At 40.1% G+C, this 27,971-nt stretch overlaps 1 protein-coding gene across 3 annotated transcripts; it reads left to right on the top strand.

The window, feature by feature from the left end:
• Positions 1–25: 25 nt before the first annotated feature.
• On the top strand, positions 26–27,541 carry atf2 (activating transcription factor 2). Of its 3 annotated transcripts, XM_061692677.1 has the most exons (12): positions 26–105; positions 683–755; positions 1,876–1,972; positions 2,050–2,168; positions 2,256–2,381; positions 4,738–4,916; positions 6,450–6,564; positions 9,723–9,815; positions 12,839–13,060; positions 15,539–15,745; positions 22,236–22,341; positions 25,064–27,541. In XM_061692677.1, the coding sequence occupies exons 2-12, from the start codon at positions 708–710 to the stop codon at positions 25,252–25,254; spliced, it is 1,503 nt and encodes a 500-aa protein (XP_061548661.1). In that variant the 5' UTR covers positions 26–105; positions 683–707; the 3' UTR covers positions 25,255–27,541. The 3 variants fall into 3 exon arrangements, with proteins under 3 accessions (XP_061548661.1, XP_061548659.1, XP_061548660.1); XM_061692675.1 differs by lacking the exons at positions 4,738–4,916; positions 6,450–6,564 and adding an exon at positions 24,429–24,455; XM_061692676.1 differs by lacking the exons at positions 4,738–4,916; positions 6,450–6,564.
• The last annotated feature ends 430 nt before the right edge of the window (positions 27,542–27,971 follow it).

Here is a 27,971-nt window from a genome sequence, read left to right as displayed (position 1 = left end):
GATGTCATTCTGTGCCCAAGACGGAAGCATCTGAACACCTCTCGCGATACTGCTGTTCAGACGTGGGATTTTGGAAAAATCCAAGGAGGGTAGTGGCTGGTTGAGGTAAGTAGTGTCCATTTAAACTGGAAGAATGTTTACAATGCTATCGTATGAAATTGTGCCTGGGTTATTGGCTTTAGCATATAATGTCGGTTATATTGTACTGAAATGAAAGACAACCCCTTTGTTAAAAACGGTATTTAAATCTAAATATGGCGACGGTTGCATGTTCACGCAGGGCTAAGACTATTACATGGAAGCGACTGGGAAATATGCTCGTTAAATCTGCAGGGCAATACGATGGTTGTAATATATATGGTTATGGTTATAATAATAATTTGTTTAAATTCAAAACGTAAACCGGAGCAAAAGGTGGTGAGGTGTGTTTTATTTTGTCGCTCTGTGGAACAATGATGGTAAGACGGAGGATGTAATGTTATGATGAGCCATAGCTGTCAACAACTAGTAACCGCCCATTTCTGACTTGCTTTGTCCACATCTCTGACCTTTTGGTTTGCCACAGCGTCCTTTACTCTTGTCTATTACAATTTAAATTCTAGCTACAGATAAAAAAAAATAGTCGAGTTGTTAAAACCACAACATGACAATTTAAACCACTTGTTTTTCTATCCCATTTCAGGCTGACCGAACAGGAAAACCTTAATATGAGTGATGATAAACCTTTCCTATGCACTGCTCCTGGCTGTGGACAGGTAACGCTTTAATGAGACAAGTTTGTTGAGTAAAATAGTGGTACGTGGAAGTATGGTTTCGGTGTTTGACAAGGTCTCATACAGCTGCCTACACAAAGATAATGCTCAGTTTTGATTAAAACTGTCGGATGTATTTAACAATGCTTAGTTATTTTTTAACTTCCCGCCCATTTGCTGTTTTTGTCTTTCAACAGCTCTTGTTGAGCATTTGAAAGTGTCACAAAATGCCAAAGACAAAACAAATAAAAAAACAAAGTTATACGTTGATGCTGTTGCACTGAGCTGAAGTGAGATATGCTGATGTCATCCATGAAAGCGGCCCATCTTTTTGAATGAGTTCCTATAAAGCTAAAGAACTCGTGAGCCCAGAACGAATCATTTGCCTGAATATTTTCAGAAAATTCTGAATTGTACAATTTACAGCTCCTTAAGTTGACTTAACAAAATATCATATAGCGTGTTCCCCCGCTATATTGCTATTCATAGTTCGCACCCCGCTATATTGTGGTATTTTTAAACATTATTTTTATCAGTTTATACTTTCTGTAATACCCTCGCCACATTTTCAATGCACGTTTCAGCTGTTTATTGAAAGCTAGGAGAAAAAAAAAAAAACACGCGCAGAAGCTGCTGTTTGGTCACAGCTGAAGCTCAGACACTCAACAGGCAGACTTGCGGATTTCACACGCCATCACACCAAGCCCTGCCTCTTAAGGCACATGCTTAAACACAGACGCTCCAATATGTACTAAATTTTCTATACATATTTTGCTTGCTATTTCTTTTGTTCAAATACTTTTGTGTTTGAAATGTATGTTTTAATATGTTCGAATGTGTTTAAACTAGTGTCAAATGTTTTTTATATGGTCTCTCTAGTCAGATTTTCCTCTATTGTGGGTGGTTCTGGAATGTATACACTGTGATAAATGGGGGCTCACAGTAATAGCCGTCACAAAGAAAAATGTCTCTACGAAAAAAATATCCCCTCTGGTACCAGCATGGTTGAAATTGACAAACTTCAAGGAATAGATTGTCTAAATGCCTCATCGAAAGCATTATCTTATGGTCCGAAGACTCTGAACCTCATGTTGTTGTCCTGCTGTTTTGTTTGTCCTCCCAGAGATTTACAAATGAAGACCACTTGGCTGTCCACAAGCACAAACATGAGATGACCCTCAAATTTGGTCCAGCCAGGACCGACAGTGTCATTATTGCTGGTAAAACCCAACAAAGTTCAGAAATGCATTTGCTTTTTCACCCAGTGTCTGTTCTTACATCTTTACTTCCATTACAGACCAAACGCCCACACCTACACGCTTTCTAAAGAACTGCGAAGAAGTCGGACTCTTTAATGAACTCACGAGCCCCTTCGATCACGACTTCAAAAAAGGGACTGAAGATGACATCAAAAAGGTTGTAAACCCCGAAGCTTCTCTGATGATGTCTATAGTTATGTTACTCGTTCATCCTAACAAGCTCATTTACTTGACTTGTTTGTAGTTACCACTGGATTTGTCACCGCTCGCCACCCCAGTCATACGCAACAAAACTGAAGAACCCTCCGCCCTAGAGGCCCATCGAGGTAGCCCTCTGCCTCACCCGGAATCTACGACGAACGACGACAAGGTGAAACGCTGATTTTGTTTTTTGCTAAGCTAAGTCACAGGGTAAATGTGTTTCTGATCTGTCTCTTTAAATCCTCTCCTACTAATATCCATATAATAATTCATTAGGCTACAGTGGAACCTTCAAAGTCAAACTCCCCAAACATTGTCCTATTCAACCATCCATTTTCGGTAATGCATAGTATGTGTATTATAGTGGCTGTCGATTCCATTAATGTAGAACTGCACTACATCTTACGGATTCATTATGATAGTACTCACTTATACACTGCAAATTATAACTACAATATAATATGAAACATACTGTTCTATGAAAAGCTTGTTTTTTGTTATTATTCAAAATACAAATAAAAATTCATCGATACATCCAATTCCTGCAGCGCTTGGTCACCAGGCTATCGCAGGGCACACATCGGCCACGTAACCCATGTGATGACATCACAAGAAATACACTGATTAATGCTGACTGGCCCATGTTACCGTAATGCTGCATTGAATGGGGAAGTAATGTCTACAAAATGTGCCCGTTCTAACTGGGTTACCTAACTGGTTTACATTAATCCCCCAATTTAAAATAAATAAGTAGTGGTGACAGCTAATGTGAATTGCATGACACATTGATCATCGTCACTTCGCCTGTTTGACCATCCCTTCGCAATCCATCAGGCGAGAGGCACTCCTCGCACCGGCTTCGGTCCCCCAAAGCGTGACGAAGCCTGGCAGTCCACCGTCCCGACCGGAAGGTGGGCTACGCGAAGCGGAGGTCGACCAACAGACGTTCCCCTCCCTCTGACCTCAAATCAGCATATTTAAGCATATCACTAAGTGGAGAAAAATAAACTAACAACGATTCCCAATTTCTCATGATTATTAAAAAATTGAAATACTCATTAAAATTCCTCAAGGGGGCATTTAGTTTACACTCCGCTATATATTTTTTTATTACACACCACACAGGGTAGCAGACCAAAAAAAAGTACCAGAGGGGCTTGTCAATAAATGGCCCGTTTGAATATATAGTTAACCCCCATTTATTGTGCATAGGCAAAAGTCTGCGATAATGTGAGACCATACACATTTTTTTGGTATAGTTTTACGCACTTTAAACCCAAAATATAAACTTAACCCATATAAACTTATTAAAACATGGTTAAACCTATTAAAACACACTTTTTAAAGTATTCTTAGGATCTGTTGTCACTCTGGGTCACAAAGTTCTTCAAATAAGAGTCAAAGCGTACATGCTTCAATCTGTTTATTTGTCACCCCCAGCTGAAGTTTACAGTAACACTAACACATACAACAAAAAAGAATTAAACGTTATTTAAACACTGTGTTTTTTCTAAACTGTATTATGTTGTATCATGAAAGTCTGCTAGCTTAATGCTAACATAATGGGAAGCACCATAGTATATACTGTAAGCATAAATATTATGGAATTTATAAACCTTCACTTTCACACGCATTTAGCAGTGACACATACAGACAGAAAGTACAACAATACTCACAGGCATATATTCGGTCTGCACTCTAGGAACGACGACTATTACTGGAGCTAAGTAGGGGCCCTTCTCAGCCTCTTCTTTTTGCTCTGCACTGCATGTCACCCAGTAGACCGGAGTGCTGCCCATAATGTTGCAGCCCAACTATAGTTGAAGTATTAAAAAAAAAATGTAAACTAATACAGAACGTGTTTGTATGTCCTAGATGTTCATAAGTTGAATGTTAATTAGTAGTATTGAAATTCTTGGATATTGCGGCAGTGCAAATGATGAACTGCGACCGAGGGAACATTGTGAGATGAAGTAACTAATGCATTCCGTGAATCAACCAAAAACCAGAATGTGTTCTCAAGCTGCCTGTCAACGGACACTTATTCATTCTAACAACACCGATAGAACACCATTAGGTGACAATATCACTCTGTAAATAAACACCTCCGTGTTCTGTCTTATTTACATGTCCCTCAGGAGCCATTAAAGGCTGAGCACCCATACATTTTATTATACCGCTGTTAGCTTTTTTTTTGTACTTGCGTGACAGTTCAGAGTTTTTAGATGTTGTTTAAAACATAGCCTATACATTTAATAAAGGATTTATGATGATGATATGGTTTGTGCCTGCAACAAACGAATCACAGAACGTTGTTTAACTTTGGAGTTTCCACTTTACTGTCATCACAACTTGAGGTTAAAGATAATGTTCACCTTGTTCTGATACAAATAGGAAATTGTTATTATTAGAATTTTGAGAAAACTAATATTTTGTCTTTTCTTCATCTCTTTCCTTGTAAACATTGAGACAAAAAAAGACACATCTGCTGTTGATGCAGCTGAGATGTTGTGTGATGTTTCCAGGACTTATCTTTGCAGCCAGCCTCACTGCCAACATCCACTATAGTCCATCCTGCATCCCTCCAAGTTCCCAATGTACTCCTAGCAACCTCAGAGGCTAATCTTGTTATACAGCAAGCGCTCCCATCGCCAACATCTAGCTCTGTTATTACCCAGGTCCCATCCACTAGTAGGCCTATAGTGTAAGTAACTCAGAATGTCCATTTTAGAAAAGGAAAAAAAAAAAATCATAGTTCCAATTTTGAAATCTTCATTTCATTTTAAGTTTTGTCTTAGTGGGGCATGTGCTTGTTCTGTTTTTAATTTAAGTGCAGTTTGCAGACTCTTCATTTTGGCTGTAGTAATTGTTGTTGTTCCTTTCAAAATGAAAAGTGCGCTATCATTTACTTAAATAATTTAAGCAACACTCGTGTGGAGCAAATGAGTGTACAGTGGTGCCTTGAGATAAGCGTGACCCCGATTTAGGAGTTTTTCCGAGATATGAGCCATAATTCGAATTTTTTGCTTCGACATGCGAGTGCAAACTCGAGATACATGCGCTGCATAGTCTCAGTAAACGCAATTTAACTCTCTTTAAATAAGCAGTTCGGCGAATAGTGAATTTGAATGAATCAAAAAGGAGGCTTAAGATGTTTAATCTCAGTCTCATTTTACTGTCAAGCTCGTAAATAGAAAACAAAGAATTACAAGTTGTGATTTAAAACAACCAATTGTGCCTTTAGAACACCCTTGGCAAGATTAATGCTAGAATATAATGGAAAATGCCGTTGACAGGCTAACGGTGAGCATCGATAGTCGTGGTTTTACAACCCTTTTGATCAACAGATATTTTAACACAAATGGTCAAACAACACATGTAGAGTAGACAGATAATATAGTAATACTCACAGGCACAATGTTTTATCCTCTATGAAATATGACTAATACTACAGCAACTTACTGAGTACCTTACAGTACTATTAGTAGTAGTAGAAGTCTATTCTTGATCTGTGTCTGCAGAACTGCGTTATACAGTACTGCCTGTACAAGGCGGGCACATCTGAAAAAGCAGCGCATTAAATCATGATGCACAAACTTTAGTACTTTACATTCTGTTATTACTCTGTTTTTTTATGAAGTACAATTTTTTTTGTAAAGTACAATATAGAGTGCTATTTTTCCTTATTAAAAACAAAAACAAAAATGTGTTTTTTGCTGTTTTTGTTTTTTGAGGGGTGCTGGAACAGATGAATGGCATTCCCATTCATTTCAATGGGGAAAGATGATTTGAGATATGAGTGTTTTGAGTTACAAGGATGGTCACAGGATAAATTAAACTCATATCTCAGGGCACCACTGTATTTTTGTTTAGTATACATTCGTAAGTGATCATCAGACACACATCAAATACAGTCTGTGTAGGAAAAAAACAAAACAGCTGTTAGTGGTGTGCTGTTTGTCCATGTGATTTGTTTGTCAGCTAGTAAGTAAGAGGTGATGTTTTAGTTGCTTAACGGTATCAAGACTTGATGTCATTTAATATCACAGTAGAAACATGAAGTCATATTTCTTGAGCTTGATGGGTGTTTCTTCATTCTCTCATCAGTTGTTACTTGAATGTGACAGAACGTTTTTATCTTGCCATCACTGTCACTTATATGTGTGTATTTTCTTTAAATTGTTAACGTCTCGCACTTTTTTGTCCTAACTTTGATGTCTTTTGTTTCCTGCTGTAGGCCAGTGTCTGGCACCTTCCCTGTGCTCTTACAACTGCCTAACGGCCAGACCATGCCAGTCTCCATTCCAGCATCCATTACTAGTTCCAGTGTACATATTCCCACCACGATCCCAGTGAGTGCTGCGCTGATTAGGTTTTCCCAAGTAATGACTCAGTGTTACAGAACTGGAAATGATACTCATATCTCTGCTTGATAATTAATTTCTTAATTTCCCTACCAAAATTGAAAATAATAATTATCTATTACCAATGTTGATTTTAAAAACTTATATTCTACTGTACTATTTTCTGCATGACAAGTTCAAAATGGTCGCTCTCTCCTTATGAAGCATTAGTGTTCAAAGAGAGTGTTCCTCTTTTTAATGGCTTTTTACATACACATATTTACTTACTTACTGTAATGCCCTCCTCTGTGGGGAAGGTGACCACAGTCGTTGGTGCACGTTCGGCCACTTATTGGAAGCCTGGAGAACAGTAAAACGAAGACAATGAGCAGTCACGCCGAAGTTGCTGTCGGCCCTAGCACATACCCAGACACTCGCATGATAACCCACCAGGCACTGCCCCTTAAAGGCACACGCATGTACACAGACACTACATTGCATGCAGTATTGTCTATACATTTTATATTTGCAATTTTTTAAATGTGTTCAAATACATTAAAATGTGTTTAAAAAGTAAATTTGAATATATTTAAATGTATGTAATGCATGTGGGAGGGCTAAACGTTTTGAATATGGTCTCTCCAGATGGCAGATTTTAACCTATTGCGGTTGCGCCTAGAACTTAATCCCCCGCTATAAATGGGGGTTCACTGTACATAGAATTACAAAAGAACATGTCCAGTACTTTATTTACTCTCTGGTTTGATTTCTTCTGTAACTATTTAAGCAGAAACCAATTCTATGTTCTTACTGGAGGTCAATTCCGATTTTTTTATTTGCCCATATGTAACATGAATCTGATTGATTTATTTATTTTCATGTCATTGTGAACAGTACCATCCGATTTTGTTTTTCTTTTTCCTTTCCTTCCTCCAAATCCGACCCAGGCCTCTCGTATGGGGATATAAATCGGACATGTATCCAGTGCAACTGCAGTCTCGACTCTCAGGTCGGCTCATCCGAACTATACTTCATCAAAAGGCGACAATCACGATCACAATTGTTCCACAAAACACACAGGCGCGAAAAGCAATGGCAGACGAAGGAGTACAAAACAGTCAGTGGCGATAAGAAGGTGCTTTAGAACCGATAAATATAAGAAAATGTTTTCTTCGGTAAAACAAAATCTTTGAAATTGCCACAAATGCATCAGAACTGAGACCAACATGAGAGGCCATACTTACTTCAGTAAACGCACTGCGCCTCGTGACGTTGTGTTCTGTGCACATGCGTGTCACTTCACGGAGACATCTGTTCACGTTAGAAGTCACATTTGGTTTTGAAATGTAAACGACTTGCATAAAAAGATCGGATTTCACAAAAAATCTGAATTGGGTATCATAGCCTGCAGTGTGAATGTAGTTAAAGTTGGACCTGAAGTACTTGGTTGCTGACATGTGGTTAATTCCCCTGCTTGAAGACTTAGTGACCACGTGACTTACTTTATTGTTACAACCGATCTATCAAGTTCTTCATGAGTCAAAAATAATTATTTATTCTGCCTATCGAAGTAACAGTGTTTCTCTGAATAGCTAGCCGATGGTGACAAAATACTTTCACCTGACCTCCCAACATGCCTCGCTTGCACACTCTTTACGCCTTCAAAGTAAAAACATTAGACCTGCCTCTTAATTGTGATGGGTCAGTGAGGTAGATGCCACATACCAAAGGAACACAAGTGCTCCTCAAGTGATGTTCAGACAACACTTAGTGATTGATTAATGCCACATTTTGTCCTTGCTCGTCTTCTGTTCTCTTGGGCAGCAAGGACTATTTACGACTTTGGCACAGCAGATTTGGCAGCCAATTTGGATCTGCGGAGCGAGCGAGGAAAGTAATGGACTTTGTATGGTTGTGACGAATACGCGGGAATTGGCTGAAGCACAACAGGAACTCATCCAGCACACTTTGTCATTTGTCCTTGTTCAAGTCAAATCACCGTTCTTGATTTCTGGCAGAGCACTTGGATTAGCACTAATGTGTTTTGCAATCCCATTATAAGTGCGGCTCGTGCAAGGGTTATGAATCTTGTGCGAGAAGAAAGCGCTATCTTGATTTATGAGTTTAATATGCTCGCGACCAAGCTTGTAACTCTATTTTACTTATCAAATCAGTTTTCCCCGTAAAAAATTATTGAAATGCCATTAATGTGTTCCAGTCGCTCCCTGAAAAATGTTACATTTTGAATAAGGAAAAACAGCACCGTATTGTATTATATAAATATAAAAACATAATATAATAAGATAATGTAAAGAAATATTATTGTTTGATAAAATGTAAATAAGGCAAAGTCACACAGTGTACTACATTTGTGTTTGTGTGCCTTTAAAGGGTGTGTGGCCTACTGAGAGATGTCAGAAGCCTGGATTCAGTCTGGTTGGTCGTTTACCACACGGTTAATTTAGTGTTACCATCTCTTCCATGCTCCTTCTGAGTGTTTTCCGCTTGTATTTGTGTTTGACTGTTTTTCCCGTTCAATAAACAGGTAAAAGTGCATCGGCGATTGCTGCTCTCCTCTTTTTCACTTCACTCAAGCTGCGGCATATCTGAAGCTTGTGCATACCTAAGGTTTTAGCTTGCAACACAAAGCTAAAAATTGACCAATAGGACAGTCCCAGACCATGTTCTGATGGCAACATGGTAGCAATACACTTCTGTAATGATTTTGAAGGCCGTTTTATTAAAAAAAAAAAAAAAAAAACAGAACAGGCCCCTATTTTAAAAACGACTTCACCCCCGCCTCCACCACTTGACCTAACAACATCTTATCAGCGGTTCTGAGAGAAGTCTTCCTTCTGGACCTTCAGCTTGGTTCTCTCATCCCCTCTTCAGCTTCCCTACCCATATGCTCTCACACAGCCAGGCAGAGATTCATTAGTGAGCACACGGCATCTCCATGTGGCGCTGCCTCCACAAAATAACGGGCTATCTGACATAATGAGGCTGAGATATGAGGGAACTCTGCTGCGTGTGTGTGTGTGTGTGTGTGTCTCTGTGTCTGTGTCTGTCTGTATGCGTGTGTGTGTTTTGTGGGGGAGCATGATGCCGCCTTTTCCTGGGGAAGACTAATTTTGTGCTGGGGTCTCTCTCTGTGTCTCTGCTGTCAGCTTGTCAGACCTCTCACCATAGTGCCTAACGTCCCAGGCATCCCCGGTCCACCCTCGCCACAGCCACAGCCTGCCCAGTCAGAAGAAAAACTGGTATTTATCATCATTGTGTTTTTACATCAAATATTTGTTACTTACTCGAATATAGCATTGCATATACAGCAGTATCCTCTTAGTGAGATTAAGATATCTCATTACTTTCATGAAGTAGGCAGTGTTATAAATGGTGTTTGTTTATATTGTGAAAGCTCCTGTTAAATTATTTTTTTAATATTCTTCCAAGGATATTACATTTTGACTATCCGCACATTATCATAAAAACATTGTAAAAATTCCTACTTCTGCTGTCAGTTCTTACAGAGTTAAAAAAAAAAAAAATAGTGTTGTGTGTACAGTTAGTCCCCAAATTATTCATAACCTGACCAAATTTTGAGTTGAGAGTATATTTTGGAACTGAAAAGGAGACAAGAAATTTTCAAAAGACCTGAGGCATTGTGTTAAAGATATAGTTTAAAAAAAAATGCCATTTTACTTCTCGGGGGTCAAATTTTATGTCCAAAATTATTTTCTCACTAAAGGCATATCCAATGTTTGAAATGTACAGTACAGTAGATTAGAACGCACTAGTTGCTTGAGCAATTACCAGGATCTTTTTGAATGGCGCAAAAATAAAATGTCCTCAAAATTGTCTGATGTTACAATAAAGATAATATTTTTACTTTTTAATACAACTTTCTTGTGTAATTTCCCCACATAAGACAAAAAATAAATAAATACAAATTCACTTTTAGTTTGGCTGGGGTCTGCATACTATTAAACTGTATGCAAGGTTTGGATCTGATCCAGAGTGTGCAATTTGAGGCATCTACCGTGTCCAACGCCTCTGGTTTTAATTTTATTTGATTTTGTGTGTCCTTGGATCCAGAAGATCCTCAGACCATATTGATTTTGAAGCCATGGTGATGGTCTATGCTCTCTGTATGCTCTTGTTCTTTGTGGTTTTACCATCAATATATTGATATTTTAATGACGAAAAAATTTATATTTTGATAATCTCAAATACAAACAAACACTGCAAATATCTTACAGGAAATTCCTCCAGTATGAAAAAAAGAACATAAATAAGCATACAGTCTGTCGTGAGTGAGATGTGTGTCAATGTGATGAAGCACATATCACAGCACCTGTAAGTGTTCTCAGCATGCGTTGCAGCTCGATATTAACAGATAAACTGTGGACACGAGGCATTTTTGTTGACACGGAGATTGATCCTGACTGGGATGGAAAAGGAGAAGGAGGGGGCTATGCGAAGGGGATGTTGTTAGGAATTGTGGGGTGTGGAGAGGACAAACACGGAGATGGCGTACACCACTTCACCAGGGAGGGGGGCAACTCGCGAAAGCCAGCTGGGGGCATCCTGGCACATGCTCAGCGAGACACATTAAGTCGGCCTCACCCTGCATGGAACCTTTTTGTTCAGCAGAATCCTGCCTGACCTGCATCCCCCACCTCGTCTCTCTCCTGGTGCCTCCCACTGCACTCAGCTCATCAGCAAACATCTAATGAGCCCACGTCAAGGAAACAGACCCCTGCTCAACCTGAAGGGGGTGGGGGGGTCGGGTTGGCTGCGCAGAGACGGCGCTTTACAAGGACTGATGATGCTGCAAAGACCACAATAATGATAATTAACTTGCTGAATTTAGAAGATTATACTGTTAATTAGTTGCAAAATAAAGATAAGTAATATAGTAGCAGATGGTTGAATAACACCCATGAGAGAGAGGGTTATTACACTGATGAGCTTTCCATGGCAGAGATGAAATATGAATCTGACTGGCTTCCCCCTCTTTCTCGGGGCCATTCCAAGAGAATAATATCTTGTTTCTGCCAGAAGAGTTTCTGGAAGGGTATTACACCATAAACTCATTTGGTAGATAGATTGGTCTGGCAAAGGTACTTGTTAGAATAATGTGTTCCTCTGTTTTCTCATGTAAATGTATTGCCTCTCACTTTGTTAGTGTTTCGAAAGGCTCATTCTCTTTCACCTTGTTGGCTGGTGCTTGATGCCTGTGCTTGTGGATACTCGACACTAGTGTGTTGAGTTATCTTTGCTAGGAATTGTGCGCATGCTGACGGTTGTATTCTACCCTTGTCGTGCTTCAGAAAGTAGATTTATGAATGGATGAAGTCAAGGGTGCAGCTATTGAATACTTTTACCATCGAGTATTCTACATGTTGTTCCATCGATGAATTGAGTAATCGGATAAAATATGGTTTAGCATTATTAAACACAATGACATTTGCATGTGAGGTGGTGGTATTATTTTTCATCCATTTTGGGTCACCATCATCATGGTCTACTGTAGTGTCTGTGACTTTGCGTGGGTATAGCTTTAAAAGGCGGGGTCTGGTCTGGTGAGTGATGTGTGCATCAGCAAATGAGAGTTGGCTGGCTGTTAACAGACTAACCTGTAAGCCCGTCCGTCTGTGTGATCGGAGACATGCGGTTGTAGTACACATTGGACTTCATCTTCCTTGCTTAGTGTGAAATGATGATTTTGTCTGACAGACAATTTCCTCCTTTGCTCGCTACCATCATACCAACTTATTTGTAAATGGAGGGGTTCATGTGAATGCAGTAACATTAGTCTGCGTGGTAAAATTATCCCTGCAAAGCTGAGATGCAGATATTTTGCAGTGACCTTTTTGTAATCGAGTTATTCGATTAAACGTTGCAGCACTGGTTTAAGTTGATCATTCCCAATACAGACTATGAACACAAATGTATTTGGACATGTGGCCAATAAGGTCGTGGAAATATGTAATTGTAATTATAAGAGCTTTCACTCTTCTGTGAAGACTTTCTACAAGCATTCAGTGGGAAATTGTGTCCATTCATCCAGAAGAACAAGAAGCTAAGAAAGGGCTTAAGCTCACAATTTCTGTTCTTTCATCCCAAAGGTATTTGATATTGTTTAGGTCAGGGGCTTTTGCGCCTTTATGCACCTTGCAAAGGGCCTGCCTTAAACCTTTCACAAACATTTGAAAGCTGAGAACTGTACACAATGTGTTTGTGCAATGAAGATAAGAACTTTAGAAGTAGTCTTTCTTTTCAGAAACCAGCCAGAAGCCAGCAGCTTCCTCCTCTAACCAACGGTGATGGCAATGAAGTCCAGAGCAGCGACATAACGCACACTGCTGCTCCTGCTTCACCAGCCCCAATCCCCACTCCAACCCCATCCACATCCCTCCCTCTGGCCTCTAACGTGCCACCCGCCAGTGAAGAACCCTCTGCACATTCCCTTCAGCAGCCAGCCACCTCCACCACAGAGACACCTGTACGTACTCACATATGCAGGGCTTTGACTACTTGCCCCACAACAATTGTGCAACTGTTTCACTTGTTTTCATGAGCCCGTTGATGTGATTGAATAAGTCCATTCAGTGTCAGTGGCCAAGGTGCACAAGTGTGTTACTAGGTGAACATTTGTTGTAGTTTGTCAAATACAGTACATGACTCCAAAATGTAGCCACTTACGGATCAGATGATAGTACACTGCCCATATGTCTCACAGTGCTTAACTATTGGCCTAGAATGAGCAAAATTGTGCCTTAACGAATATGACAAGCACCCTGAATGAAGTCAGGTTATAGTGGCGGCATGCTGTACTTCTCAACATTGCAATAAACTGGCCACAAATTTGACGGTAGTCATAATTAACAGAAAAACCAGCCCTCCTCAGAGCGCTACATAAATTTTACCTTTTCTTAGGTCAGCTGCTGTAGTCTGTGTGTTTTCGGTGAAAATGTTCCAATATTGACATGTTTGAGAGACGTGCTGCTCCGTCTGAAATGCTCCCACACTTTCAGCATTTTGTCTTTTTTTCTCTCGCATTTTTCTTATGTGATGTTGCTGCCATCTTCTTCTTTCGTTGTGTTTAATGGCGGTTTGCGAATTATAATAGAGCATTTCTGCCTGTTGTCGGTATCTTCCCGCTCCTTGACTCAAATAGGTGCGCTTCGGTTCCGCCTTCTTCTGTTGCGCTCCTTTGAGCTTCACAATTGACTAATTCCTGCCATTGACAGGCAGCTACTGCATATACCAGAAGTATCAAACTGGAAGAGCTGACATTGAATGAGTTAAATAAACGTATCCCTAAGCTAGAGAAAATTGCACGATAATTATTTTGTACTCAAAATCTGAGTACTCGTTGCAGCCCTAGTCTGGTATGACGTAAATAACACGTCGGACAGCAAAGCAAAGCAAATTTACTTATATAGCGCATTTCATACACACGGTAACTCAAACAGCTTATAAACATTTAAAACAAAGACAAAAAAATTAAAATACAATTAAAACGGCATGCAGTGCAAGAAATATCATTTAAAACTGGAAATGCTCTAACAAGCATGGGAAAAAAGAACCTTGACTTAAAAACATGCACACTTGGGGCTGATGTCACTTCTGTTGGCAACTTATTCCATTTGTGTGCAGCATAATAGCTAAATGCTGCTTCACCATGTTTGCTTTGGACTCTGTGCTCCACTATTTGACCTGAGTCTGTCGATCTCAGAGCTCTACTGAGTTTATATTCCATTAGCATTTCATTCATGCATTCAGGACCTAAACCGTTTAGTGATTCATAGACCTGTAGCAGAACTTTAAAATCTATTCTAAAGCTGACTGGAAGCCAGTGTAAAGACTTTAAACCCGAAGTAATATGCGCTGACCTCTTTCTTCTGGTCAGAACCCGAGCTGCAGCTGTTTAATGCTCTTTTTAGGGAGTCCAGTCAGAAGATCATTACAATAGTCAAGTCTACTTGAGATAAAAGCATGGATGAGCTTCTCCTAGTCTGCTTGACACATGCAAGTCTTCACTCTGGATATGTTCTTCAGGTGGTAGAAGGCAGTTTTCGTAATTGATTTGATATGAATGTTGAAAGTCAGGTCGGAATCTATCAGAACACCAAGGTTTCGGACTTGGTCTTTGGTTTTTAAAGAGAGTGACTCCAGGTATTTACTAACAGCAATCCTCTTTTCTTTATTGCCAAAAACAATTATCTCAGTTTTGTTGTGGTTTAATTGAAGAAAATTTTGGCTCATCCAGATATTTATCTGTTTCAGACAGTGACACAACACCTCAATTGAACTGTAGTCATCTGGAGACACTGCTAGATATAGCTACGCGTATAATAGACAAAATTAAAGTTCTGAAGAATTTGACTCAAGGATAGCATATACAGGCAACAATTGCTTTCAACACAAATAGACCTTAAACACAGTCATCGCCCTGCATTTGTTAAAACTTTGTTACGACCTCAGAATACGTAAAATCTGCTATTTGGTACATTTCCCACAGCCAAACATGAAAAAGGCAGCTTTGACAGGCAGCCCGAAAGTTTGAAAATTACACTACGTTTATTTACCAGCGGTTCAAGAAAATATATTTATTGTTATTCCGACTAAAATACAGCTCTTATATTGAATCTCATACGGCGATGCAGGTGTACTTTAACTAATGTATGCTAAACATAAACTTTTTTCTTTCTGAAATGACTGAATGTGTCATAGGTCACTGATGATGTAGTGTTTTACTCATCTGACATTGGTGCAGGCAGAGTGGGTTCAGTTCCCACTGTCTCTTTATGTGCCCTGTGATTTACTGGTCCAAAGTTAGCTAGGATAGGCTCCAACTACACACGACCCCGAACAGGATAAGTCGTAATGAAAATGGATGGATGGACTGATTGTGTCTTTACATGGGTCTCAATTAGAAAGACAGTAGTGGTCCACGTTTTTTATGAATTTCTTGCAGGCTTCCCCGGTACCCCCTGCTCCAAACCCTCCAAGCACAGGGGGTCGGCGACGCAGAACCACAAGTGAAGACCCAGATGAGAAGCGGCGCAAGTTCCTGGAGCGTAACAGGGCGGCAGCCTCGCGTTGCAGACAGAAGAGAAAAGTATGGGTGCAGTCCTTGGAGAAAAAGGCTGACGACCTCAACTCCACGAATGGACACCTTCAGGTATTCAGCAACTGATAATCGTGTGTATGCACTTTACTGTCAACATGCGCAGACTGTCCCTTCTGTCGTGATGAAGTCATTAAAGCCCGTTAAGAAGAGATTCCGTGTGACAGAAGCGGTGCATTTATGCATGAAGCCTTTACATCGATACGTGGCTGTCAATAAAGATGTTTCCTCCAGATGTCAGCTGCACGCAAGCGTGTCCTCGCTTCTGTCTCAGCAGTTTACCGAATGGCCTCAAAACTCTCAGAGGGAAAGATGTCTGCTTGAACCTTAATTTTGCTGGAAGCAATTAAGAATGCGATGCTGACAAGTTCGAAGCAGTTCATGTATCTGTTGATATGTTTGAGTCAGGTGTACAGCACATTAGTGTTCCAGACAATTAAATAAGAGGTTATGTTTATGTTGCACAATCTTGTTTTTTATGTAGAGGCTGGAGGAAGGGAAGGACATCAAGAAGGTTGAGGTAGTTGATATTCAGGTGAATAGCAAGTCAACAGTGGAAATGTGGTTTAAAATGAAGACGATAAGAGGAGGGGTGTTTAAAATGCGTGAATAGGGTTATGCCCCAAGTACAAATAAGGAAATAACACATGGAAAGAAAACAAAAGAACATTTTGCACAAAGACATTAATCAGCAGCGCACTTGGATATAGACACAGCTTATCAGCAAAACTGCCTCTAATGGGGCACAATTATTTTAACATCATCCATAACTAGCTTTTCAACGAGGTGTCAGACCCATCGGCTCTCAGGACTCCCAGCATCATGCAAAACCCATTTGCCCAAATTCTCTTAACTCAGAATACGAATTTATGTGCGGTTTTAGTCTCTGTGGTGTGATGCAGTTTTGCATTAAAGTAGAAGCTCGTAAAGGTTATGTCATTTGGTGAAAAATGCTCTTTCCCTCTGTAAGTAACCAAACAGGAGTAGGTTTAAAACACTTGGCTGACATCAACATTGCTGTCTTCTCCATCAGTTCCCTTTATTGTTGGAAACCTTTTTGGAGGTGTTTACTAGGGCATGGACCTATTAATTGGATAACTCGATCACAAAAAATGTTAAAGCAAAATATCCGACTTGAAGCTTTGCAGTGATCATTTGTCCACACGAAATTTTTTTACTACAGACTCACGGACCACTCCGTGTAGAAATAAAGTGGCACAATGGTGGTGAGCCAGGAAGAAAGAGTGCGGTGAAGGACAGAGAATGTCCAAAGTTTGGAATCATGTCACTCTTAAAGAAGATAAAGGGCATTGTGTCTACTGAAAAGCAGAACTAACTATCATGACATACCACAACAGCACGTCTACGATTACCAACACAAGGTGGGGTTGTTAGCTAATTTCAGAGGTGGGTAGAGTAGCCAAATACTGTACTAAAGTAAGAGTACAGTTACTTCAGAATAATATGACTCAAGTAATCCAATCCAAATATTTACTTAAGAAGTAAGAAAGTACTTAATGACAAAAACTACTCAAGTAAATACTAATTTGTGAGTAACTTTTTTTTTTTTTTTTTTTTAAATCAAAGCAATGAACATCAAATAAAAAAAATAATATATGGGAGTCCACACACAGCTGCCACCATTTCAATCTTTAAGTGCCCAGAAACCAACAACACATGCATTGTGTCCTCCAGAAACATTATTTGCTTTATTTGCTGAAATGACTTCATGATTGTGTGTGTGTGTGCGTTTGCTAATTTTGCCACATCCACTGCCAAAACAACAGCAAAAACATCTGCAACTTTTTCTCAAGTTAGAAGTGGGCTGAAATATCCAAGTTTGGGCAGTCACAATTTAAGAGCTGCATGACAAAGCTTTTGTTTTTTGTTCTGTAAACACACTCGCGCGGCTGTTTTTTTTTCTCAAAATGAGTGATTTGTATTGGCTCGCGATGGCCACGTGCGTGGTCATGTGACTGCCTTGTGTCATCTGATTGGTGAATTGGCGTCAAACTATATTGTGGTAGTGGTTATAAAAAAGGTGTAGCCTACACTTTCATTCCAATATGAGAGGGGTACGTATGACTGCAACTAGGTACAGTTGTCCTCATAAGTTCACATACCCTGGCAGAATTTGTGAAAGTTTGTTTTTTTTAAATATGACTGAACAACAACATTAATTTCTTTTTGGTTATGTTTTGTTTAATGATAATTATTTTCTGAAATGCTTGACCTTATAATTTGAATCCCATTAAAATAAAATGAAATGTGTTTCACCTGGTCCTTCATGTTTTCTTAAATTTTTCTACCCATCTTACAAATTCTGCCTGGGTAATCACATATATGAGGACAACTGTTTTCTAATTTACTAAATAAAAGTAGGGCTGTGAATTTCAAAATAAGAGCAAGTAAATTTAAAAAAGTATTACGTGTTCAAATAAAGTGGTAAACTTCAGAATAATTATTTGAAAAAACACTAACAAAATACAGATAATACTTAATGTTTTGATCATATGGGTAGAAGCAAAATCATGCATTGTAAAAATGCATTATACGTAGAAGGTTTTTCCAGAATTTTTAGGTCAACTTTGGGGGTGCGTATTATACACGAGACATTATGGTAAATACTCAAATAAAAGTAAAAAGTACAGTGCATTTAAAGTACCCTGACAAGTACAGTTTATTGAAAATGTTACGTGAGTGAATGTAACGGAGTAAATGTACCGCGTTACTACCCACCTCTGGCTAATTTGAGTGAGTGTATACTATGAATCAGGCTAGCGAAGCGGTGAAAATGCAATATATGTGGTTCCTCCAGCTGTGTTTAAATCTGTCTTACAATACATTGATCCTGCCAACCCCAGCTCAGCTAAACCGATGGAAGCAAATATATTGGTTCCTTTTACACTAATAGATTGAGCCACTTTCCGCCTCTTAAAGGCGAAAAGAAGGAGCTTAAATCTGCCACCGGTTGTTCCACGTGCCCCGGTCGCTCTAAATCCAGTTAAAGTCACCTTCAGCCTAATGTGCCTCTTTTTTTTTTTTTTTTAATAAAAACAACATGCAGAGATCCTTGGCTGAACCTCCGCTGGGAACTCTTAACGATGCACGGATGTAAATCTCTGTAGCATCTACGAAGTTGTGCCGACAGTCACACAGCTCACCTTATAGTGCACACGCAGGGTTCTACTGCGCGTGTGGAAATGTGTGTTGGACCTAGAAATTGCAAACTTGGATTATTGAATTATTAGCTTGTTGTACATTTAATGATTGAAGACAACAACTATCATAATAAACTTTAACAATAATGGAATTACAGCGGTACCTCATGAATTTAATTCATTTGTGAGTATGCTCATAACTCAAAATACTCTTATCTCAAATGAACTTTCCCCATTGAAGTTAATGGAAATGCCATTGATCCCTTCCAGCCACTCCTAAAGCACCAACAAAAGTATCACTCTGTAGTATTCTTTGTTATAAAAATAAAATAAATACAGTGATAACATAATTAAATAGAATGTAAAGACAGTTTTGCTGTAATGCAATGGACATTGTGCTGGTCCTTTGGGGGGGTGTGCCTTGGCCACTAGGGGGAGTATTACATGTACTAACATATATGGAATGTAAACGTTTTTAAAAAAAATGCGATGGATTTGCTGTAATTCAATGGACATTGTGCTGCTCCTTCTGGTGTGTAAATGCCTTGGCCACCAGGGGGAGTATTATACATACATTTAATACACATACATTTGATGATGAAATACAAAGACCATTGTGACTAAACTACAGTGATATTAGGTTTTTTTTTGCAGAAGAATATATACAGGTATTGTAACTGTTTCTGCCCTTTACTTTGCTGCACTGTTTTTGTTTGAATTTGATTTGTTTAAAGGTTTATAGCTACTGCAATATTGATGCGAGTTTCATTAGTCCATCCACAGTGTTTCGCATTAAGCTAGCCGACTAATGCAGCCCTATGGGGGGCACAAGCCAGTGCAAACTGTAGGCCGGTCCCAAGCCCGGATAAATGCAGAGGGTTGCGTCAGGAAAGGCATCCGGCTTAAAACTTTGACAAACGAATATGAGCGTTCATCCAAAGAATTCCATACCGGATCGGTCGTGGCCCGGGTTAACAACCTGCAGGGCGCCGGTGGAAATTCTGGAAATACTCTGGGTCGAAATACTGTGGGTCGAAGAAGAAGAAGAGTTGGAAAGCGGGTTATTCAGCAGAAAGAGAAGAGGAAAGCACAGAGCCTAGAACTGAATGTGGGGACTTTGAATATTGGTTAGCTAAAAAGAAGTGGGACACTGAGAGGACCGAGGAGAGGCGAAAGGAATACATTGAGATGCGACATTGGGCAAAGGTAGAGGTGGCAAAGGCCAAACAAGAGGCATATGATGACATGTATGCCAGGTTGGACACTAAAGAAGGAGAAAAGGATCTATACGGGCTGGCCAGACAGAGAGGGATAGAGATGGGAAGGATGTGCAGCAGGTTAGGGTGATTAAGGATAGAGATGGAAATATGTTGACTGGTGCCAGTTGTGTGCTCGATAGATGGAAAGAATACTTTGAGGAGTTGATGAATGAAGGAAATGAGAGTAGAATAGGCAAGTGTGGTGGACCATGAAGTGGCAATGATTAGTAAGGGGGAATTTAGAAAGGCATCAAAGAGGATGAAAAATGGAAAGGCAGTTGGTCCTGATGACATTCCTGTGGAGGTATGGAAGCATCTAGGAGAGGTGGCTGTGGAGTTTTTGACCAGCTTGTTCAATAGAATTTTAGCGGGTGAGAAGATGCCAGAGGAATGGAGGAAAAGTGTGCTGGTGCCCATTTTTAAGAACTAGTGTGATGTGCAGAGCTGTGGGAACTATAGACGAATAAAGTTGATGAGCCACACAATGAAGTTATGGGAAAGAGTAATGGAGGCTAGACTCAGAACAGAAGTGAGTATTTGCGAGCAACAGTATGGTTTCATGCCTAGAAAGAGTACCACAGATGCAATATTTGCATTGAGGATGTTGATGGAAAAGTACAAAGAAGGTCACAAGGAGCTACATTATGTCTTTGTAGATCTAGAGAAAGCCTATGACAGAGTACCCAAAGAGGAACTGTGGTACTGCATGCAGAAGTCTGGAGTGGCAGAGAAGTATGTTAGAATAATACAGGACATGTATGAGGGCAGCAGAACAGTGGTGAGGTGTGCTGTAGGTGTGACAGACGAATTTAAGGTGGAGGTGGGACTGCATCAGGGATCAGCCCTGAGCCCCTTCCTGTTTGCAGTGGTGATGGATGGGCTGACAGATGAGGTTAGACTGGAATCCCTATGGACCATGATGTTTGCAGATGACATTGTGATCTGGAGTGAAAGCAGGGAGCAGGTGGAGGAACAGTTAGAAAGATGGAGGCATGCACTGGAAAGCAGAGGAATGAAGATTGGCCGAAGTAAGACAGAATATATGTGCATGAATGAGAAACGTGGTGGGGGAAGAGTGAGGCTACAGGGAGGAGATAGCAAGGGCGGAGGACTTTAAATACTTGGGGTCAACCGTCCAGAGCAATGGTGAGTGTGGTCTGGAAGTGAAGAAACGGGTCCAAAGCAGCATGGAACGGGTGGAGGAAGGTGTCAGGTGTGTTATGTGACAGAAGAGTCTCTGCTAGGATGAAGGGCAAAGTTTATAAAACAGTGGTGAGGCCAGCCATGATGTACGGATTAGAGACAGTGGCACTGAAGAGACAACAGGAAGCAGAGCTGTAGGTGGCGAAAATGAAGATGTTGAGGTTCGCTCTCGGAGTAACCAGGTTGGATAAAATTAGAAATGAGCTCATCAGAGGGACAGCCAAGGTTTGATTGTTTTTGGAGACAAAGTTAGAGAGAGCAGACTTCGATGGTTTGGACATGTCCAGAGGAGAAATAGTGAGTATATTGGTCGAAGGATGATGAGGATGGAGCTGCCAGGCAAGAGAGCTAGAGGAAGACCAAAGAGAAGGTTGATTGATGTCGTGAGGGAAGACATGAGGGCAGTTACATGGAAAAGGATGACGCGCTGTGGCGAGCCCTAAAGGGACATGCCGAAAGGAAAAGAAGAAGAAGAAGAAGAAGCTAGCCGACTTACATAAGACAAAGTTTGTGGTTTGGTTAACGACACAACGTATGATTCTGTTTTATGTTTTTTTTTTACTGTAAACTTCAACTGGTAGTCCCAATAAGGAGCTTGAAGCAAGCACACTTTGGATCTTTTTTGAAGAACTGATCGCTGTCTGCCAAACTGCACACGGCACGTTCATGGAGGGCAGAGTAGACATCATGGTTAGGAAAAAAGCTCACTTGAGTAAAATTTCTGCTCTCAACAAAAATAAATAAAACCAACCAACCAAGCAGCAGCTCATAACTTGAGTAACTCGTAAGTCAGGGCACTTGTAAGTCAAGGTACCACTGTACTGTTTTCTTCCCCCATCTTGACATGAGGATATTGTGTCAGTGTCCAAACACTGGTGCCATTTAAAAGTTTCACCGTGTTTCTCCTGTCTCCCAAATAAGAGTGAAGTCACCCTGCTGAGAAGCGAAGTGGCTCAGCTGAAGCAGCTCCTCCTGGCTCATAAAGATTGTCCTGTAACCGCCATGCAGAAGAAGTCTGGCTATCACCGTGAGTAATGCACTATTATTCTCCGTTCCAGGCCCCTCGCCACCAACTCTTCGAAAATGAGCACCATCTAACCAAAACCATCAACAGTAAGAGCCATTGATACATGAGGACACCCCCCCCCCTATTTTCTCTAAACTTTGCAAAAGTTGCCGTACTAATAGACAGGTGTACTTTAAGACAAATCCTTGCTACAATAGCTGAATCCATCTAAGGGAACAAGAAGAAGAATAGTTTTCTATTTCTGAACACAAGTTCTTAGGTCTGGATGAACCAGTGATTGTAGACACTAGTAAATATTGTGTAAAATTGCATAAATATGCTTTGCAATATCTCAGATTTCTTCATAGCTAAAACCAAATCTAAGCTGTATAGTTCCAAACTTCCTATACTTTTAGGCATTTATTGCTATGAATGAAAATTGGTGCCTCATATACTAAAATTATATTAATATAAAAGTTGAAATATTAAGTTATTAAAATAGCTGTAATCTGAGAGAAAACAAATGTTTTAAGAACTTAAAGATGTAATTTCATGAGAATGTTTTCATTGTCTTCTTTCTATTTAAGAGAATAAATTGTAATCCGGGGGGGTTGAATTTTACAAATTTTAATTTTCTGAGGGTGGAAAAAAAATCTAATTCACAAGAATAAAGTTGTAATATTAAGAGTACAAAGGAGGATTGATTAAGTGAGACTAGTATAAGTTTCCCAAACAAATGTTGACGTGACTTACTACTTCATCATGACATTGAGTTTTTCCTAAAAGAAATATGACTTCATTCTTTTAACTTTATTCTTGTAACATGTTTTTATTCTTGAAACATGACTTTCTCACATAACTTTCATATTTTCCTTTTTTCTTCCTCCTCCTCCTCCTTTGTGTATGTTAATATGAAAAGATATGATTTATTTAGCCTTGTTACCCTTATATTTAATTATCAAAATTAATCATAAATATGATATATAATTTCATTATAACATTAGTTCCAGCACCTACCTAAATTACAAATATCCAATAAAGCTTTCAAAAGAGTTTGAGATTTGATGGCTTTGTTAATAAGAACTATTATTAGATGAGGACCCATCACTTTTTATTATACAGCTTAGTGAAGCTAACTGGGCTTGCTCTCCAGGCTTGAAATCTCAGTTGGAGTCCAGTCAAACCCTGACAAGACTGATTCAGTAAAGTGCATCATTTCATTCTGCCTGATCCGTGGCTGTTTTAGTCTGACCCACAAGCCTCATCTGCTCTCCCGACCCGAACAAGCCTCCTCCTTCACAGTGCTGCCTGGGCATAGCTGTGGCAAATTGGGGGAAATTACTCAAAACTATCCCTTCAAGTTAGCTGACTTGAGTTTGGCACATTCAGCCGGCCATCTGCTTGCTGCAAAGTTGCCCTTTCAAAGTATAGAGAAAGCAGAGAGAATCTTATTTGAGTGACATCACAAGTCTTTTTGAGAAGATTATGGTGACTTTATGGCCACATATTGAGAGGCTGACGCTCTATATGGTGAAGCAACTGAATGAATGGGTTAAAGTCAGAACATATTTGCACCTTGATTTCCCATTTGCATGCGCTCAAGCTTGGTGCAAAAACAGGCTGCTACATTTCATGAGCAATATTAGCTTCCATTGTGCTCCATTAAGTCGGGTACACACATACTGTCCTGGCAATCGGGCTAAATTCATTAATTTGCCTCCCCTGTGATCCAAGTCAGCAAAAACCTGATTCTGGGATGTTGATAAAAGATTATCATGAGCGATTATCCTTTGGTGTGAGGTTTGTTGAGTAAATTTTACACCCCAATCTGCTTGGAAAGGTTTGGTACGACAATATTTAACGGCCATGACCCGTTTCGGATCCTACAATTGGGACAAAGCCACTCTTAACAGACCTCAGACCTTAGGATAATTTTATAGGATAATCTTATAAGACATAAGATTGTCTGGCATTTGACGTCCTTGGTCGGGAAGGGGCCAAATTCGGACAACAGCTCGATTGTCTTTATCTGTGTACCGGGCCTAAGATATCAGCCTAGCTTCTTGTATTTCTACTACCACATTATTCTTCTTTGTATTTTCCCGCAGCCTGGCTGCCCAGTGGCACTCTCACAGGTCAGTTTTGGTATTATGACAAGATATGGTTATGTGCAGTGTGCTGTGTTAATCCTCTTGAGTACATCACACAGTAAAAGCGCTGTTAGCAGACAAATGCCCCCCCCCCCCCCCCCCTCACACACACACACACACACACACACAATCTATGGCGTCTTTCTTTAAAAATTGGTTAAGATGTTCAAAATAGTTCTGTGTGTAGCCCGCGTTATTCCGGCACAAAATGGAGAGCAGAGGCTTCTTTCTCCCCCCTCCCCATCAGGATCCAATTAATTCAAGGCAAGTGCCTAGCAGCTGGTGGCATTTTGACTCCAAGTCTTGCATACGCTCAAGTGTGAGCATCATTAAAATCAGGTGCTGTAATCATCTGTCGCTGCAGTCATTGGCAAGGTAACCAAAAACAAATGGGATGGAGGTCCGGGGCGGGGGCTCATGATGTACATTAAATTGAAATTGGGAGCTTTGATTAAAGGAACGGGTGTGGAGACCCATCATAACAGGGATTAACGAAAATACTTTTAACACTCGGCGCCTTCAAATAGCACTTTAACGTCCTGGTCCTGCGCTTTTTGAAGCTCCTCCAAGACACTTCTCCCCCCTCACTGCAGTCACCGACAAAGACGAGAGCTCCGAGGAGATGTCGGTCCCCAGCAGCCCCCAGAGCGAGGCCATCCAGCACAGCTCCATCAGCACCTCCAATGGGGTCAGCTCATCCTCAGCGCCTGCCACGTCCAACCAGAGCACAGATGAGAGCCAGCCACTGAGCGGCGCCACCCGGTCTCTGCCTTCAGGGAGCTGATCATCCCGTCCTGAGCTGGATTTGGTCACGGGAGCACTGTTCAATGCCTCAGTCTCTCTCTCTCTCTCTCTCGCTCTCTCGCTCTCTCGCTCTCTCGCTCTCTCTCTCTCTCTCTCTCTCTCTCTCTCTCTCTCTCTCTCTCTCTCTCTCTCTCTCTCTCTCTCTCTCTCTCTCTCTCTCTCTCTCTCTCTGTGTGTGTCACTCATTCACTCACAAACACACACAAACATGCAAAACCACACAGTAAAGGGATTGTCATCCTGTTGGGTCCATTTTATCTTCTTTCGGCAATAGTGATGTTATGAGACTCAAGGAGAAGGCACTTTAGGTGTAACGTAATGCTGTTATAATGTATTTATTCATCTTAATGAGGTTTTTTTTTTCATTTAACAGTTCATTGAGAAGTAGGGATGGGCATACTCCAATAATTTATTAGGAATTGTGTCAATTGTGTGCAACTGATCATTGATTAATCGTGTTAACTCGGGTAAGTTGGAGTACCCTTCCAGCAGAGGCACAGGTGATTGTTGGTGCACTAAAGAAATACAGTATGGTGAACCGTCGTTATTCGAGGGGGATACGACCAAACTCTGCCGTGAATGGCGAAAATTGACAAACCCCGGAAATTTTTTATAACTGCCTGTAGATGCCACAAAATGGGAGCAAAGCACTACTTTTGTCGGAATGAAGCTCCTCAACTCACTCAAATGTTCCTTGGCAGCAAGATGCCATAAGAACAGCAAATAAATGATTTTTTTAAGTAAATAATGGTTTTTAAAAAAAAGCAAATGCCGTAGCGCGAATATGCTGGGGTTCGCTGTACGTGACTGCAGCTATGAGACAAAAAAGAAATAGTCGGGCCAGACCATTTGTAGCTGGGGCAAAAGAAAAAAATGATAATTAAATATTAATACTGTTTGTGTTATTTGCAATCAATTTTATGAATACATAATAAAGAGAGCCATACATTTGATGAACCAATTTTTAGTGCAAAAAAAAGCGGGAAAATGAATGAAACAAGTATTGCAGGATTCTTAAATGTTCAGTGGGCCGGATTAAAGGGCAAAGCGGTCCGCACATTGCCTACCTGAGCTACTCCCATGCAATGGCACAACTCCGCCATTTTGTTCAGTCTGACACTGGCATGGAAAAGGGAGTTCAGAACATTCAGAGTAATGTAATTTGGTTAATTTCCTACATTGTAGAAAATGGAGTCCAATGCCCATCCCTTCTCAGTAGGTTGGAATACCAAAGTGTGTTGGCACATTAATTTATTGTATTTGTTTTATTGACATAAAGCAGCACTATTGAAGTAGTCACCCATATTTTTATTATTTACGTGATTTGCTTCCTGTATTTTGCACATTTAGAGAAACTACGGGTTTAGCTTTTTTTTTTCTTTTTTTTTCTTTTTTTCCAAGCAGTGGCAGCTTTTGTCACATGACACAATTAATTGTCAGTGGCTGAATCCGATGTTCCCATTGGACTCCTTTTTAATTCTTTGTCTGCGATGGTGGGATCCGCTGTAGTCGCATCGTGCAGTTTGACTGTTCACACGTAGCCTCTGCCTGCTCAAATGGAAGAAAGAAAAAACAACGTAAGAAGGTGGATGCACCGGTTAAAAGCGTGCGTTGCTGATTGTTACTGAATCGGTGATTGTAGGCCTGCAGGACATTGCGTTGTCATGGTGGCGGCCTTTTCGTTCAATAGCATTCATGTTTTTGTATCAATGTTTAGCTGGCACTGTGGGGGGGGGGGGGGGCTTGCTTTTGCTCTTTAAATATGTGTAAATAGCTTCATGCGGCAAACTTGATGCTTTTCAGGTTGCTCATTTTTAACAAAATCATGTGAGCAACATCACTGATACATTTGTATGTTATAAGTATTGAACGTCTTAATAGGAGTTCTTGCTGAGCTGTTTTGAACGTCGTTAAAATTGCTTTTAGGGATTTTCATTCAGATAAGCAGAAATAAAATAAGTCCCACCGTGATGTTAATATTAATACTCTACTGGCTTACTACTGTGTAGTCATCCGAGATGATTATTTGGTTATTATTATTGTATTTATTTTTTACATTTTGTGCTCTGCATGACATAATGATTCTCTGCGAGAATTCGCCAATGTTTCAGTCGGATAAATATCAGTCAACAAGGAGCTTTGTTTAGTTGATCTGCTAAACCAGGGTGTGATATTGTGTTCCATGTGTACTCGTGACTTGTGAACGTTCTCAATGAAATTCCAATTGATTACTCATTGTAATAAACCTTTGAATATTTAGCTTCCCATCTCCGCTGCTTTTTAATTGTTCAGAAGTAGTATTGTCACAGTCGTTTTTTGAATTCAATATTTTGATCATCACTAGATATGAGCATAACACAGAAAATGGATGGATGGGTGGCTGTTTAAGACACTTTCAAGTCATGAATTATTTTCTTGTGGTGTGTACTGCCACCTAGTGGTACCGTAAAGTCGATCATTAGACCAAAACTTGTCCATGATGATTAAGACTAAAAAAATGAAACGTATATTGGAATGAGAGCCTCTTAAGTTAAAAAAGATGTACCTTTTAGTGGAGTTTTTTTTTTTTTGCTGTTTTAACAGGTGTTCACCTTCTAGATCCACTATACAGAATTTTACCTGCCAATCATCATCACAATGACCTTTGGAACATTATATCAGAGTGAACACTGATTTGCATACTAAGAAAGCACTATA

The sequence above is a fragment of the Phycodurus eques genome, chromosome 12, assembly GCF_024500275.1.
Source record: "Phycodurus eques isolate BA_2022a chromosome 12, UOR_Pequ_1.1, whole genome shotgun sequence".
NCBI classification, from domain to species: Eukaryota; Metazoa; Chordata; class Actinopteri; order Syngnathiformes; family Syngnathidae; genus Phycodurus; species Phycodurus eques.
Note: the sequence above shows the minus strand (reverse complement) of the source record. Positions and strands in the feature narration are given on the sequence as shown.

Coding starts and splice junctions, on each gene's coding strand:
- atf2 (XM_061692677.1), top strand. CDS start 708: ATGAGTGATGATAAACCTTTCCTATGCACTGCTCCTGGCTGTGGACAG. Junction 4,917..6,449: donor TCCACTAGTAGGCCTATAGT/GTAAGTAACTCA, acceptor TTCCTGCTGTAG/GCCAGTGTCTGGCACCTTCC. Junction 9,816..12,838: donor CCCAGTCAGAAGAAAAACTG/GTATTTATCATC, acceptor CTTTCTTTTCAG/AAACCAGCCAGAAGCCAGCA.